The sequence below is a fragment of the Papaver somniferum genome, chromosome 4, assembly GCF_003573695.1.
Source record: "Papaver somniferum cultivar HN1 chromosome 4, ASM357369v1, whole genome shotgun sequence".
Taxonomy (NCBI): domain Eukaryota; kingdom Viridiplantae; phylum Streptophyta; class Magnoliopsida; order Ranunculales; family Papaveraceae; genus Papaver; species Papaver somniferum.
The window spans coordinates 8,110,319-8,128,886 of NC_039361.1; the positions used below are offsets into that span (position 1 = coordinate 8,110,319).

At 34.9% G+C, this 18,568-nt stretch overlaps 1 protein-coding gene across 1 annotated transcript; it reads left to right on the plus strand.

Moving 5' to 3' along the window:
• Positions 1 to 14,863: 14,863 nt before the first annotated feature.
• Positions 14,864 to 16,114, plus strand: LOC113271940 (F-box protein CPR1-like). The gene has a single exon (XM_026521863.1). It carries the CDS (start codon positions 14,864 to 14,866, stop codon positions 16,112 to 16,114), a length of 1,251 nt encoding a protein of 416 aa, XP_026377648.1.
• The last annotated feature ends 2,454 nt before the right edge of the window (positions 16,115 to 18,568 follow it).

Below are 18,568 nucleotides of genomic sequence, written 5' to 3' on the forward strand. Positions count from 1 at the left end.
TCTCCTTGTGTGTGTGATTTTATTGCTTCATTAAGATCTGGGGTACTCCAATTTTCATTTGGTGCATTCGAGTATCAATTCAATTGGATCTGGCGAATCATCCCTAGTTCCTTCTACTACCTAGAGTATATTAAGCTTCATGATTTAAAGCTTAAGATATGGCATCCCACCTTGGTCAGCGGTCCACTCTTAGTTGTTCAAGTTCCCTGAGTTTATGTTGCATGATTTAAACGTTAACCTGTTGGACTTTGGTTTATCCTTACAACGTACAGTTGTCGCCGGAATCTTTGGTTTAATGAGAAAGAATCTGCTATGGCTATGTTCAATGTTTGTCAAATAAGGTACATAGAAAAGAGTATTTATGATTTTTCAGGGTTTCAAATAGGAAATATGAGGAAAACAATTAAGAGGATTTAATTCGGGGTAGTAAATATGGAAAACCAAATTCTCTTTTTGAAAACACAAGGCAAATTTTAATCTATAAATCTGTAATTTGTGCTGTAATTCCTTAGCCAAATGTATGGATATATGGCTTGTTGGTTTTTAAATACCAAATCCCACCCATAAATACTAATTAACATGGCTTTCCTATAAAGATGAATGCAATGCACTGATTTCTCTAACCTAAGAAAATAAACAACCCTAATTTCTGTCTATCTGCCTCACACTCCACGAAACTAGAAACAAGAGAAGCAAAAATGTCCAACATTCCAGAAGACGTCTACCTTCAAATCCTTATAAGGGTACCAGTGAAAACCACATTTGTATGCAAGTGTGTCTGTAAGAATTGGTTAGATCGAATTTCTAGTTCTCACTTTGTAAAAATGCATCTTGATTTTAATATCCAAATGAATAACTACAATCTCATTCTTCATGATTTTGATGGATTAGCAAGTCTAATTACCCATTGCAGTCTATACCTTATGCTTCATTGTCAGAAGCAGCATGGATGAATGAGTTTCAAGACGGTGTTGTCAAAGTGGATCACCCATTCAAATCTGCAGGTCCACGGTATCATGTTTCATTGAGAAGTTCATGTAACGGTTTAGTTTGCTTAGGGTTTTCCTATAGTCTTACCGTATTCTTGTGTCTTTGGAACCCAGCCACCAATGAGTTCAAGATACTTCCGGAACTACCGTGCGAAAATAACAAGGAAACTGTGAACTTGTATATGATTGATTACTGCGCCATCTATGCTTTAGGTTATGTTGGGATTATATGTTTTAAAAATATTATTAATTTCCAATAAATTAGTGTCTCATTTAAATGGTTTTATTGTGACATTTATTTTTCCGTTAAAGAATAAATTCATTTCGTTTTTAATGTCAAAAACCGTTTTTTGTTGAATTGGTTAATGATGCTAATTACCAACTTATTAATGCATTTCATTTAATCTTATTTAATTCTTTGACTATTATAAATCTGATTTTGATGAAAAGAACTGAGCGAGTAGTTGAAACATTTTTAGTGAGAGTTTTTCTTTTATATTTTGGTGTTAAAAAGAACTTGGACAGTTGTTGAGATCCTTTTTGTTGTGAGAGAGTTTTTCTTTTATGACTTGGATTTACAAAAAGATTTTTAGAGAAAGAAAAATAAGTGTGTGAACATCTCTTATTTTTCTAAATGAGTTTCTGAGCAAGAATGAAGTGTAGAAGTTTCACATCCTCTCACCGTGCAAGAGCGATTGTGTAAGAGATTAATCTCGGCTGTTTTATTCTGGGGACGACGCGCCATTGAAGAACTGCTTGCACAATCTTGGGCAGAGACGCGAAACGTCTTAAAGATAGCGACCTAGTCCGCGACTCAGCCATAACGTTGTTTGTTTCGTGTTTGATTTTATTTGTTGTGCAGACAAAATTCGGCAATTTTTCCAACAATTTTAAGACGTTTTATTCTGCCATGGATATCAAAAAGAAAACAATTACTTAAACGCGATAAGTATCATGTTTTATTTTCATTTTATAAAATTATAATATGTATAATTTTTCTTTGACAATTGAAAATGATGCTTGAAATTTTAGGTAAACTAATACCTAGAGTTAAATTTTATGCCTGATTTTGATGGAGTAGGTTTGCAACATGGATAATATTTTTATCATGAATATCTAACATAGAAAAATATTGTTGATGTGAAACGAATGTTTATTAACATGTTGTAGAGATGTATTTTATCTTCTATATGGAAACGAATTGGGTCTTGAAATTTTAACCTGGTATATTAGACATCATGAGGGTCATCCATGCGAAATTTTAGAATTTTCGGAGTCCTTAAACTATTTTTAAAGTATTTTAGAAAACTGCATAACGTTGCTAGTCCTTGTTGAATTCTCTTTTATGATCTTTGTGTTGATATCACTAGTACAAAAATTCCTTTCGGCCATGGTAATTTGCCGTGTCCAAATGTATATGGTCACGGTAATTCATTTTTGGGAAAACCGTGGCCAAAGCCTGCGAGGCCAAAAGTCATGACATTTGGACACGGTATATTTCCGCGGCTATTTCGTGAAATCCACCGTGACTAGCACTTCAATAGTCACGGATTTTTATTGCTCACCGTGACAAATTTTCGTATTAGGTCACGAACTGGTGTATACACCGTGACCAAACTCATTTACTGGACACGAATTTTTATATTATACCGTGACCAATTTGCGTATTGGTCTCGAATTTCATTTATCCGACGTGTCCAAACCATCAAACATACACGTAAGAAGATATTGGGCATTAATTTATGCCTTGCAAACACATAAAATAAGTAACACAGTAACAAAATCTGACTGAAATTACCACTCATTAAATCTGATAATATCGTGCAAAACAGTTTACATCTATCTTGATATATGGATTCTACTAGTTGTGGACATATCAATAGAACCACTAATTATGAAAACAAGAAAACACACCCACCTAAAAGAGTACCAAGTGGAAGACTCCAAAGAAGTTTCGAAAGGCAGTGACACTTCCATCTCATACCTACTCCATGTCTTGTTTACTGATCATATGCCTCTGCAGGCTCATACTGTAAGAGCTCCTCCAAACCCTGCCACTAGGATGTAGTTTGACTGTAAAAGCATAGAAAAATGAACAAAGTGTATTCGTCAAATTACAGTAAAGATCTTACAATGTGCAAGTACCGGAGACATCCGTACACCACAAATATTAAAAATAGGCAAAAAATTAACAGAAAATTTCATGAACTTATATTGCAATTTATATACAACGTCACAAAGTAAGACTTGAAGAGTATTTCTGGGGCTTTATATATGTTCCTCCATATTTTAAGTTCCCCTACTTTCCCTTTCCAAAATGAAATTGGTAATCTGCTTGTTAACTCAATGACTTGGCGGAAAAACGTTGGAAGATGGACTTTGAAATAACAAAATATTCTGCCAGAAAATGAAGACTAGATTGCCTGTCAAGTGGAAAGGTCTAGAACAAAAAACAAGACTAGAGCAGAATCTCGTCATACATATCGACAAAAACAACGAGAGAACTTGCTTTCGAAAGAAAACTTTTCTCATTATTCCTTTCTTACTGGTCATTAGGCAAAAAGTAGAATAGGTTTTATTTTTCTGGTTAAAATTGTAACTTTCAAGTGCCCTTTGACTTACCTTACCTAGTTTATGCCCCACTTCCAGTACCAGTTACAACTTACAAGTGTGTGCTACATCTTTGTTTATTACTGGATTATTGACAATAAGAAGCCTGATCCAAATCCCGAAACTCCTGAAATCAAAAATGAACTAAGAAAGGATGAGAGATGGACAGAAAGACGAACATATAATAGGTACCCTGAGAGAGAGTATCCCTTATTTTAACTGAAGGGCATTTGGAGATGGACAGGGAGATACGGTAAGAACTCTTCTCTTTGTTTTCCTCCAATCTGGAGTCTGTTAACTGGCATACAAATCACGAAATGCATAACATCAAGGATAAACAATGGAATACTCAGCAGGGTTAAATTACCAAGGCTTCCCTTAACGTAGTGGGATAAGCAGCTAGCCGAGCGTTGAGATAAACCAAAAAATACATATCAGCAAGGCTTAATGAAGGAGTACTGGTCTAATATCTGAAAACTTGACAGGGTTGAATTACCAGGACTTCGTCTTCGCTTAACTAGTTGGATAAGCATAAGCAGCTAGCCAAGCAGCAAAATAATATGAAAGTTGATCCAGAACTGAACGTTCCATACAAGGGATCACCTGTTAAGTTTAATTCTTTGGTTAATTAAAGTTGATCACTTTATTCCAGTGAGCATCCACAGAAAAGAAATACCCCTACTCAAAAAAATCATATAACATGCATACAAATTTGTATCAATGTTGAAGAGTGGATGAGAGAGTAAGTGTTGTTTCTAGAGTATATGTTGATGTAAGTTGAGTTATACTTACAACTTCGACATTCATACAGAAAGCTATTAAAAATTGTTATTCGGGGAAGTTGAACTAATCATGAAAGAGAGTAATACTAATTATTGTGTATTATAGAACCACGGTAAGTCATCTATAACTAGAAAATGGGGACCTGAGACCAAATTACAGATTGCATTTCAAATGGATCTTCAACATGGTCTACACTCAAAGGTAAGGAAGCATGTTGTAAATTGTTTCTTTATCTTTGGCAGCAAGCACCTGTGGTTGCGCATGAAATGGTCCCGAAGAAAGTTTAGATGTATAAAGATTTACATAGTAAAAAAATAGAAAAATAATAATGATTAAATCACATACCCGTATGATTTGTATAGGCATTAGCTAGTTTTCCATTTCGTTGAGCAAACAATACCTTATCATGGTATTGAAGATCTTTGGTGCTGAGGGTGCCTAGGTCAAAGAGACCAGTTCAAAACTAAGACTTACAAGGTATAAATGAGGAAAAAGAAGGCTTACAAGTTACAAGAAAACTGTCAGAATGAAATCAGTTTTCACCTCAATAAAATGCACCCATAAGAATTGTCTTCATCAAGAAAGTCATAGTTTATCCCGCATCTATAGAAAATAACAACTTTACATATCAGATAAAATATTGTCCACATTTACTGAAACACAACCAGCTTTAAATAAGGACAGAACTGACCGGTCATGTGAAGAACGCTAATATATATCAGATTAAAATTGGATCCTCATCCTTGCATGGACTCCTAACTAAAATCTGAGCAACACCTCCGATAGCAGTAAACATTGATTGCCCGTGATTGGGTATTGTACTTTCAAGTCTTCGGATTATTCAGATAATCGAAGGTGTCTAAAAGGATTAAATACATACAGTAAAGAAGAAATCGGACAACTTAAAAAATCAGCACAACATATCATACTGACACTACAAAGATATTGAATATCTCCACTGGGGAAACAAAAAGTTACCTCCAAATCAACCACATAAAACTGAACGATAACAACATTATGTTTAATATACCCTAACCAGCTTTGATCAAGGTTAAATAGTTTAAAACCACAAAGTAATATAACAATAATATAAAGGTACCAAATCATATTTGCAAATTGGATTTTTTTTGTCTTTCAAGAAGGGGAATTCGATTTCTTCCTTCACTAACAATGCACCATGGAAGCCATTCTGATGTCTCAACTGGATTAATTGTCATTCTGATCTTTGCACCATGGAAGCCAGTTCATCTTACAAATAGGTATCAAAAAAAAAAAAAAAACAAGGAAGATACTAGCATACCTTTCAGATAATGAGAAAAAATATGGATCTCCGACACTCTAGCAATGTTTATTTAAGGGTACCTAATTTTTCAACTCCAACAAAAATTGGAAAAACAATTCGTCACAATATTAGATAAGAAATTAAACCCCAAGATACAAAGAATTCCCCTATTTCATAATTGCAAATTATTAGATCAATTAACCAAAACCGAGTTCAAGAACTTAATAGTGTTCTCAGAATTTTACCAGAAAAAATCCAAGCCGCTTGAACATAATCGGCATCAGTTTCGCCATCAAATTGGTTTTCCTTAAATCCATAAGATGACAACAGAAAACCCAAAAACTTTGAACGAAATACTTGTTGTTTACTGCGTATTCATCTAGGTTTGATACAAAAAAAAAATTGAACAATGTAATAAAAAGAGATAATAACGACTGAAACTTCCGATTCAAAATCCACAGGAAACAGAAAGAAAAAAGTTGAGTTGGAATGACAGAGAGAAGAAAGACGGGAATGATTTCCCTAAAACATAAAGATGATGAGAGAAGATGAAGTGGAAGTCCAGTGGGATGAGCGTGGAGTTGTAGATCGCGGGAGTATAGAAGGTGGGTTGAGAAACCAAGGAAGTTTTATCCTGTTTAAAAGACGTGGACTGGTGTTTAAACAAGGAACCATATTTTCCCGTGACAAACTAAACTTTAGTCTCGTTTATAGGTAGCACCGTGACTAGGTCAACCGTGACCAAAGACCATAATTATACTAGTGTATTTTGTATTTGTGTATAATATGAAACCTGTAGATAGGGAACTTATCTTCAAAACCCATTTTGACATTTTCCATTTGGATTTTTAGTTTGAGAGACGTAGTGATTTTAAAATCGTTGTGTATGTTTTTTTAAAAATATAAGACGTATATGGTATTTGAGATAAGAGATTAGAGATGTAAGAAATTACTTCAAAAATCATGTTTTGATTCTATTATTTCGTACTCTTGTTTTGGTAATGAAAAGGAAGATTATTGTTAGCAATCAAACTAGTCCACCACATATGTTTGATAAAATGCTTGATAGAGAGTTATAAATATATGATGTTATAACTATATAATTTTGAATCTTTATTTGACACTCAAGAGAAACAAAGAGTACTATATTTTGATTGATTTTTAAGTAATTATGTAAGTGCATACTTTACTTATTTTTGGTTCCAAATGCTCACATGTAAATGATTGTGACAGGTGAAATTCATTTACTTGAGCAAAATTTTATTTTCCAATGAAATAAAATTGAGGGAGATTAATCGATGTGTGGAGCAATGGGGTTGCTGATTTCTTTGCTGGTGTGCAGAATGGACAATGGTTTATAACCAATTGAGGTTTAAAAGCAATGGAGGTATGTTTGATGAACTATTTGTAGTTATTGTAATGATCAAATAATGGCATTCTAAATTGAATAAATTGATTGTTCAATCTTGGAATAAATACTGGGAAAATAAGATATTGAGAATTATTGTGTATGACAATAAACATGTGACTCATATAAGTTTGGAACTTATGAGGTGGAATTTTATAGGAACCCAAAACCGAAATAATTAGAAACCTAGTCAAAACTAATGTGAATATCAACTCTCACCAAGAAATAAACATAATATTGATTATGAATTTATTTGCTATTCTTGCATGGCAATGTAAGGATATCAAATGTTATTAACAACGCTTTTCAAGCCAAGTTAATGTGAATTGTGGATACGGTAATAGGTTGGTATATATTGGTGTTTTACACTATGTTTGTTTTGATAGGTTATGGTTCAAAAGTTGAACCTAATCATTTTGAAAGAAAGTGGTGTTGAGATATACTCACATCACTAGGATTTACGGTATTGGTACGATCTCAAAGTTTACTTTGGGTAGAACAATTTTATTAAAAAATGTTCATACTTCCGAAATGAGAAAGAATTCTAGTTTCCGCCTATCTTGTTATTAACAAGATTCATATTAGAAATTTGTTGAACTTGAACATTGCACTACTACAAATGATAGGTTATGGATAAAATGTTTGAATATAATATTACAATTTTATCATAACATGAATTGAATTTTGAATATTTGAAATATGAGATTTTGTCATGCTTTTAAGAAATGAATGAGTTAGTAACGAATGAGAGCATGTTATAGTTTCTTATAAACTTGGTGAATTTGTGAGTAACATGTATGTAATCTTACCTAACTCATAAAAGCATGTACACTTCTAAATCTTACGCAACTTGCAATGGTTTTGGATGAAATAAAATATTAGAGAATTTTATAAAGATGCTTAGAGTAACTTGTTTTGATATCAAATATGATCTATTGAGTAGTGAATTAGAAAATGTTATTATCATGAAAATTGGTTGAATTTTTATTCTCTATATTGTGTAAAACGTTTTGGGTCTAGATCATTGGTTCATTAGTTTTTCACATTTTTTGGAGTCTTTGGATATTGTTTTGAAATTCTTGTTTGAGTCAAAAAATAGTTGGGGTCCATAAACTATGATTTACCAACTTTGATTTAAATCAGAGGAACTAGAAAAATGAAGGTGACAAGTAATTCACTAAAAATTAACTTAGAAATGCATAACTATAGTGAGACTAAAAGTTAGTCATGAATATTTTGGTGCTGGAAAATAACTTCTTATAGAGAGTAACTTTGTTCTTCAAACTATTAAATTTTTGGCAAAAAGTTTTTATGAGCCTATTGTTTTTAGACAAGCAAATAGAAAATTGTTGACTCTTGCATTCATGTCGTTAACTTACATGCTTGTTTTGTAGATGTTGTTTCTACAGTGTATGATTTGTTATAGTCATAAGTAGAAATATATACTTCTGTGCAAGTTAAGGATGAGAATCTATGTAAACCAAGCATGGAAAACTGTGTAGTTTCAACAATAAAAGAAATTATATAAGTTAGATAAGTTATCATTTATATTCTGAAAAATAACTTTAAAAAAATTTATAAAATAAAAATTGTTTACTTGATTCATTCGAATGATTTCAGAATTAATGAAAGTGAAATGCACAATACTATTTGTTTTGTATGCATTAGTGATTTTTTGAATTTTTATTCTAACTTATAGGATGAAAATGAAATTGAGAACATGCTTAATTTGCTATTTGACATGAAAGACTTGAGTGAAGATGGTGTATATTTTTGAAATGAATTTTTTCTTTCTCTGGATCAATTTTTATTTCAATGAAAACATAATTTTTAAAAGAGACAAAAATATATATAGTCTGACTATAAACAAGTTTTCACTCATTTGGTTTAGTGCTAATGCTTTTGAGATTGTGTGTGATTGCACTAGACATGAGTATGGTAGCTCAGTATGCTTCTTTGCTACGTGATTGAATATATATATATAAGTATTTTTTGTAGTGGGGGTGTAATATATTGCTTCCATAGTGGGGGTTTTATATTCAGATTTACCAATCATAGTATGGAAAATTGGTAAAATATTGAGAAGGTTATGAGGTGTTTCAAACACATCATAGCCTAGAAATACACTATTTAAATGGTTACCGCAATCCTTTAAGGATGTTGCGAATCTGATTGGATATCCTTTCAGTTGAATCGTTTAAGGGATGGAACGATTCGATCCTCTAATAGATAGAGGAACAAACATATTAATCCAATGTGATAGTACCGCGGCTATTGCATGAATTGAGAATGTAACGACAACTACAAGAGTTGATTTTATGAGAATATGGATTATATAGTGTCTGAAAAGAGTTTTCATTATTCCTTTGACGAAAGGATTAATAAGAAGATGTGAATACATCTTAGGGATGAGGTTGATGCCCATTGATATTGGGTCATCTGTGATATATACCCAACTTAGAAATAGGTTCAAATGGACTAGACGAAGTCATAGGTGATATGGAGATGCGAGAATCATGTTTTTGAAGAATTCATCATCCCACGGCATGATATCCTGAAGGGAGTAGAGGTTGAGTTTAATTTTTTAGATTTTAATTTTTAAACTCTTAATGATGTTTATATCTCTATTTAGAGTGGGGTACTTTCAGGAGTACTCTTGATAAACACACCTATGTGAATGTGAAAGTGTGGGCGCTTTCTATGAGAATATGGGCAGTTCTCTAGATCATTCATTAAACTAGGATACAAGCACATGGCCGTAACGTGATGGCTTTAGACTTTACACTAGTATAATCGTGTGTGTTAAGCAATCTTTTTATCTCCTAGAGTTCAAGACTTATGTTCACTCTATGGTCAGATTTTAAGAGAGCCTATTGATACTACGTAAAGGTTCAAGTCGCAAGACACCTTTGCTTGTGCACAACTCTGTACATTCTTGCTCAATGTTTTGAAAAATATAAGTGGGGGATTGTTGGGATTATATGTTTTAAAAACATTATTAATTTCCAATAAACTAGTGTCTCATTTAAATGGTTTTATTGTGACATTTATTCTTCCTTTAAAGAATAAATTAATTTCGTTTTTAATGTCAAAAACCGTTTTTTGTTGAATTGGTTAATGATGCTAATTACCAACTTATTAATGAATTTCATTTAATCTTATTTAATTCTTTAACTATTATAAATCAGATTTTGATGAAAAGAATTGAGAGAGTAGTTGAAACATTTTTAGTGAGAGAGTTTTTCTTTTATGTTTTGGTGTTAAAAAGAACTTGGAGAGTTGTTGAAATCCTTTTTGTTGTGAGAGAGTTTTTCTTTTATGACTTGGATTTACAAAAAGATTTTTAGAGAAAGAAAAATAAGTGTGTGAACATCTCTTATTTTATAAATGAGTTTCTGAGCAAGAATGAAGTGTAGAAATTTTACATCCTCTCACCGTGCAAGAGCGATTGTGTAAGAGATTAATCTCGGCTGCTTTATCCAGGGGACGACGCGCCATTGAAGAACTGCTTGCACAATCTTGGGCAGAACCGCGAAACGTCTTAAAGATAGCGACCTAGTCCGCGACTCAGCCATAACGTTGTTTGTTTCGTGTTTGATTTTATTTGTTGTGCAGACATAATTCGGCAATTGTTCCAACAGGTTATGACGACAAGATAGATAATTACAAGTTGGTAAAACTTGTAAACATGACTGAAGGAATGGATAGTTTAGTCAGTATTTATACGCTGGGATCAAATTCCTGGAAATGTATTCAAACCATCACTTATAAGTTTACTTTTCATAGAGGGTCTGGAGAGATTATCAAAGGAGGTCTTCATTGGTTAGTCAAAACCATTACCAACTCCACGTCTATAGTCTCCTTCGATATCAACCACGAGAGATTTGAAGAACTGCAACCACCACTACTGGGAGGGAAGGAATTGCTCACTTCAATAGGAAAGTGGGAAGAGTCTGTGTATATTAGCTAATTCCGGTAACTCTCAATTTGATGTATGGGTGATGCAGGAGTTCGGAGTTCATGAATCTTGGTGAAAACTTTCTTCCATTACCCTGAGATTTGTTGCGGGGGATTCCTTTTTTAGGCTCTTGTGGCCTATTAAAAACGGAAGGATTTTACTTGCGTATCGCGGTGATTTGATTCTATATGACGCGAAGGGAGAAACATATCAATGTCTTCGAAAGCTGGTGAGGAATGTAGAAAATTATGTCGAAAGCCTTGTTTCCCTCAGCTCCAGTACTTATGTATTTGATTTGGAGGCTTTAAATTGAAACGTAAAGAAAAAATCGCCTTTGTCGGATTTCTTTGTTATGTTCTATCTTGCAAACCTTTTGGTATATAATAAGGATCGCGTTTTTTATCCAGTCTCTAGAGCAATACAATCTCACATATAGAATTTCGATTTTCTTGTCCTCTTTTTTGTAAGATTCTTGTAAACAATCAATCTTTTTTGTATTTGATTCTAGGGAAATATAAGAATCCTTATCAGTGAAGTATTTTTCTCTTTGTGTTTGCAGTCCAGTCCCTTAGGATTATCGGTCAAAATTTAATCAGAACCCATATGAAACATCTTTACTGTTAGTACTTCTTATTCCAGCTATCTTTCATTCTCATATGTGTGAGTCGGTAGGTGAGGTGATAAGATAGTCCTTTGTTTCCGGCATGCATCAACGAGAGAATCACCAAACAAAAAAGACGTGTAACAAAAACACTGAGATTGCTTTCATCCAATTGAATAGATTTAAAAACCAAAACCAACCTGTTTGAGCATACTAATAATTGCGGGCATTGCCTATTCATCGTAAACAAAGATCTTCAAGAAATAAATAAATCGTAGTGCTTGATTTTTAAAGAGCGATCGAACTGACCACCCAACCCTAGACCGGATACAGGTAATAGGACAGACTGAACCAAATGAAAGCACAATAACCATCCCAGGTCGGATTAACGACATCTCTAACCTCTTCTTCATCCTCCCGTATGCACTGCGCTGAGTTCTCTAACTTAAGAAAAAACCCTAATTTCTTTCTCTCTCCACACACTACAGGAAACTAGAAATAGAGAAGCAAATATTTCCTGCCTTCCAGAAGAGTCTACACTGAAATCTTCATAAGGGTACCAGTGAAATCCACATTTGCATGTAAGTGTGTGTGTAAAAGTTGGCTAGATCTAATTTCTACTCCTAAGATTATTAAAATGTTCAGATGAGATTAACTGGTCTTATGTATTGCACTCCGTAAGTTATAATTCATTGTCAGAAGCAGCATGACGAATGAATTTCAAGATAGTGTTGTCTGAATGGATTTCCCATTCAAATCTGCAGGTCCAGGTTATCATGTTCATGCAACAATGGTTTGGTTTGCTTACAAGTTTCCCATGGTCTTACCATATTCTTGTGTCTTTAGAACCCCGCCACCAGTGAGTACAAGAACTTCCTGAACCACCGAGTGAAGATTTGGACGGCAGAACGTCCGTCCATGCATCTGTTAGACTTGTTTTCCATCTATACATTAGGCTATGATTAAAATATAGATTATTACAAGTTGGTGAAAGTGTTTACTAAAGGAGGGGATAGTTTAATCTATCCCGTATAAGTTCACTACTGGTACGGGTCTGGGAATATTGTTAGTGGAGATCTTCTTTGGTTAGTTAAAACCGTTACCAACTCCAAGGCTATATCTTTTTTTTTTTAATCAGCAACTCCAACTCCAAGGCTATATCAGTAGTCAAGCTATCTTCATTTCTTGTAGGGACGGAAGGTAGTATCTGTATGTCTAGTGGTGAGCCTTAATTCTTGGGGAATCATCCTCAGTACCTAGCGTTTAGTAACCTTCAAGATTTAAATCTTAAGATGATATGGCATCCCACCTTGGTCAGCGCTCCTTTCTCTTCATTGTACAAGTTCCCTGAGTAGAGCTGGCAAACGGGCGGGACGGGCTGGCTTGTGACCAACTCGCGGGTTACGGGTTAATACAAGCCTAAGCTTGCGGGTTGAAATTCTTCACGGGTGGTTATTTATCCAACTCGTGCCCGTCCCGGGTAAAGCTTGCGGGTTCACGGGTGCTCACGGGTTAAATGATTTTTGTTGAGTCAACTCGCCAGAAATCGATTTCTGGGCTATTTCCTTCCACATTCAGGCCATCTAAAGTTCCTTTCCTACAACCTAAGTACCTAACATTCATCCAATTCATTTGGTATATCAATTTAAAAACTCAAAATTGCAAAACTAAACTAATTTTGCATTTAAAGAAACACAGACACATTCAGGCCATCTAAAGATCCTTCCTGCAACCTAACATTCATCAAATTCGAACTCAATTCAATTAACGGATTCAACACCAATGAAATTTACTCATCTTCTCAAACGGGAAAAGGGAAAACACATATAATAGGTTTTTACCGGACAGGGAATTGAAAATCATCGATTCCACAAAATCAAACAAGAAAATGCTAGAAATCTAGCTCCAGTTCACACTAAAAACAGACTACGTATTCTTGCTATAAGCCTCTAACCTTCATCAATCTCTTCAATCTTCATCTTCAACAGAGAACAACAACTTCTTGTTCTTAAACAACAGAAAATTTTCATAGTACTGACCACCACCTCTTACAAATTGTACATACAAATTGAATCACAACCCTAGTCTTCTTCTTCTATCATAAACTCAATTCTCTTCTCAATTAAATAAAACCACAAACTCAATTGAAGCCCTAATTTCTTCTGGATTTCTCAATTTCAGTTCTTCACTGAAATTAACCCTAACTATTAGTATGAATGTATGATAATCTTCTTATTCATATTCTACTTTTAAAACCCACTCTTAATCACTCAGTTTCACTTCCAATCTCCAACACAGAACCCACATCAGTAGCCGACTAGATCACTAGAACTCAACCCAAAAACAAAAAGAAAAAGAAAAGTGAAGAAGCAAATAGCTACATCAGTTACTTGAGCTCAGATCCATTATTGTTAAGCTTAGATTTACACATGCAAAGAAGAACAAATGAATAAAAGAAAGTAAAAAGAAGATGGAGGTGGTACTGGATGCGCAGAGGAAGAGAGCAGAGTGGAGAAGAAAAAAGATAGGAAAGAAAGAAAACGATTTTTTTAGGGTTTTTTGAGTTTTATATCACAAAAGAACGGACATGATTAAAGGTAGTAATCATACGGTTGAATTATTTGGAGCGGACGGGTTGACAGGCTTAACCCGCAGATTTACTGGCCGGGACGGGTTAACCCGTTTTTTCACAAGCTAATAATTCTCCAACCTGCGCCCGGCTTGTTTAGGGCCAAGCCGGGACGGGCGCGGGTTTTTCACGGGCCGAGCGGGTCAACCTGTGGTTTTTGGATGGTTTGCCAGCTCTATCCCTGAGATTATGTTGCATGATTTAAAATATACCTTGTTGAACGTTGGTTTATCCTTACTACAAGGTATAAAGAGTATTTATGAGTACAGCTGTCTCCCTGAATCATTGATTTAATGAGAATGAATCTACTATCATAAAAGGTATAAAGAGTATTTATGATTTTCAGGGTGTAAAATAGGAAGTATGAGGAAAAGAATTAAGAGTAATTTGGATGGTAAATATGGAAAATCAAATTCAAATAAAGATGGACTGATTTCTTTAACCCCCGAAACTCCGGGCAATAAATTTTCTTATCTCTTCATCTTTGCGAATTATAAAGAGAAATATGCAATGCACTGACTTCTTTAACCTAAGAAAATAAACAAACCCTAACTTCCCCCTCTCACACACTGCAAGAAACTAGTAAAAAAAAGAGAAGCAAAAATGTCCAGCATTCCAGAAGATCTGTTCCTTCAAATCCTTAAAAGGGTACCCGTGAAAACCACACTTGTATGCAAATGTGTGTGCAAGAAATGGTTAGATCTAATTTCTACTTCTGAGTTTATTAAAATGCATCTTGATTTTAATATCCAAAAGAAGAACTATAATCTCATGCTTAAGAATACTGTTAACGAGTTTAGCAAGTCTTGGCTATTGCAATCCATAAGTTATGATTCGCTATCAGCAACAGGTAGAAATGCATGTCAAGATGGTGTTGTTCAAATGGATTGCCCATTCAAATCTGAAGATTATTGTGTTACATTGAGATGTTCGTATCATGGTTTGGTTTTCCTATGTTTTTCTGATTTTCGTACCAAAACAATCTTGTGTCTTTGGAACCCAGCAACCACTGAATTCAAGATAATTCCCGAACCACCGCGTGTAGATTTCAAGGACATAGAAAGGTTAGATTACTCTGACATCCATACTTTAGGTTATCAATTCCCTGACATCTATAGTATAGGTTATGATCAGAAGATGGATGATTACAAGTTGGTCAAACTCTTAATTGGAGGAAAGAATACTGTAGTCCATATTTATACGTTGGGATCGAATTCTTGGAAATGCATCGGAACCATTCCCTATAAGTTTCCTTATCATAGCGGCCGGTCTGGGGAGATCGTTAGTGGAGCTCTTCATTGGTTAATCAAAACAGCTACCAACTTCAAGGCTATAGTCTCATTTGACGTAGCCGAAGAGAGATTTCAAGAATTTCAACTACCAGAAAATTTTCTGGAAAAGAAGGAATCGCTCAATTGTAACACTTGTTTGGCAGACTGTGAAGGTTATCTCTGTTTACTTGTAAATTCTGATAACTATCAATTTGATGTATGGGTTATGCAGGAGTATGGAGTTCACAAATCATGGGCTAAGCTTTCTTCCATTACCCTAACATTTGTTGCGGGAGAATCCTTTTACTCGAGGAATCATGTATGGAGTTCAGATAACAGTTCACGTACGCTTAGGCTTATGTGTTATTTCAAGAACGGTAAAATTTTGTTTGGGTTTTGCGGTGATCTGATTCTGTATGACCTGGAGAGAGAAACATATGAACGTATTCGAACGCTGGTAGGTAATGTGGAAAAATATGTTGAAAGCCTTGTCTCACTTAATTCTAGTACTTACATGAGCAAATTGAAAACTCGAGGCGTTAACTTGAAACTTAAAGGAAAGGATATTGTAAGTGGTTGGTAGTAGTTTTGACGAAAGAAAATGTCTTATGAGGTCACTATATATGTTGCATTTGACGGATTTCTATGCTTTGTAATTGTTCTATCTTGCAAACCATTTGGTATATGGCAGAGCAATACAATCTCATCTATAGAATTTCGGTTATCTTTTAATTGTTGTCGTTTTTTCGTATTTGATTCTTGTAAACATCCAATATGATGGAACTTTTCTGGGAATATAGGAATCATATATTAGTGCAGTATTATTCTCTTTCTGTTTGCAGTATTGACAAAAATTAATCGGAACCCATATGTTACAGTTAAATATTCAGATATTCAGAATTACTTCTTATTCTAAAATCCCTCATATAAATTAAATGAATGCGAAAATTAAACTTCACAGGCGTACGTCATGAGTAGTACTGTTATTGATGGATGTGAGTAATCCTAAGAGCAACTACAGTGGGCGAGTATAACCAAATATTTGGTCAAAAAACGAGACACATCAGACAGACTATCGATTAAAATCCGGACCAAAGACCAAATCCCAGACTATATTTGGTCCAAGACCAAGACCAAAACCAAATATAGTCGAGCGAACGTATAGTTAACGCCCCACCATCAGGCGGGGATAAAGTCCCCGCCCCACACCAGGCGTACTTTATACCTCCCCCCAATTTTTCTTTTCTTTTGGGTGGGGCGGGATTTATACCTCCGCCCCACTCTTTTTTTTTACACTTTATATATATGGGGCGGGCTTTATACCTCCGCCCCATTTTTTTCTTTTTTTTTTGTTTTTTGTTTTTAGTTTTCTGGAATTTGATCGGGCGAACGTATAGTTTACGCCCCACACCAGGCGAACGTATAGTGCACGCTCGACCAAATTTAGTCTTCTGCCCGTAGCGTCACACACCAGACTAAACTCAAATTTGGTCATTTTTTTTGGTCTTTGATCTTTGGTTATACTCGCACCAATGCAGTTGCTCTAATATCTTCCATTCTCGTGAAGTATAAACGAAAAATTAAGTACTGTAATATGGAAAACCCAATTCTCTTTGGAAAACAAACACAACGCAAAAGAAAAGAGAGATGACAAAAGCAGCCAAAACTCAAACCAAATGAAAAGCTAACAAGAAATAAAGCAAAGCCCACAAAATATTGAGTGCCTCTAGATAGTCCCCTACTCCAAGTACTTCTTTCTGGCAGGGTTTCTCTTACCTCGACCATAATTCTCGTTGCTAGCAGCCTCACCATTCCATAAGAGTCTAGCAAGTTCTCGGTCAGTTTTCGAGATCCTATGTCTATCGACAATACCCCCACAGATGTTTTCTTTTCCTCCATGAGGAACACCTAACAAGGTACTGACTTGCGCAAGTTTATCCTTTCTGCCAAAAACCTCCTCAATGGATTTTAACGTCTCAGTACATGTATCTTCATAATCTGTTTTGTATTCAGACTCCTCGGTTGAATCTTTACAATCATCCAAAAGCACTTCATCTTCAACTGGAAGAACATCATCGTCGATTGGAACTACGGAATCCATATATAAAGTCTCATAGAGGTTCGCGCTAATTGCCTTCCTACTTGAAATCATGTTCCTTCTTGTATATGTCCATTCCTTGACTGGACAAAGAGCCAAAACCTCACAAGTGCTGTACCATAACTTACTGAAGCAACTGCATACCGCTAGTGTCCAAGCTGATAATCTCGTCAAGATACTTCCAATCACTAATTCCTCAAGAAGATCTTTACAGGGAGGTGGAGGAGGAGGATCATCAATTCTTTTTATTATTGCTCTTTCCTTGTTTATCTGCTCTTGATCGACCTTCTTTCTTTTTCTTACAGTTGTTCGCTCTTGATTACCGGTGATTAATATTTTTCCGTTTCTCAAAATCATCATGCTACTTACAGAAGAAAACTCAAAATAATTAACTTTGAGAAATATCTCTAAAATAGAAGAAACCAAACCTAGGGTTTAGAACAATCGATGTAGAAAAAAATCCTAGGAAAAGTGATGGGTTGATTGGGGATTAGGAACCTTAAATCCTTGACTGGGGACTAACCACCTTGAAATATTTATATTGAACGAATGAAAGATAGTGATCCACGGCAGATACTTATATATAGTTTGGACTTCTAATTCAAATAGGGGAACGCAACTGATTAAGGAAAACATCGAACAGTTGCAGAATAGAAATAATTAAATTCAGAAAAAGAACTTGTTTAGGCAACAAACTAGTTTCCGTATTCCTGCATCCAACCTTCCTTCAGACAAGGCTTTTCCTCAAGGCCGAAAATGTTGGAAAACGGAGAAGGACCCCATCAACATCCTCCAAGACTCCGTCCGATCGACTTGGCCGATGCAATGCGCACATGAGATCCTTTGGTTGAGCACTGGTCTGTGGTCTCGAGTAACTGGTTCATTAGACTGAGCCAGATATACGCTAACTAGACCAAGACATCTTTGGATACTCTCTTT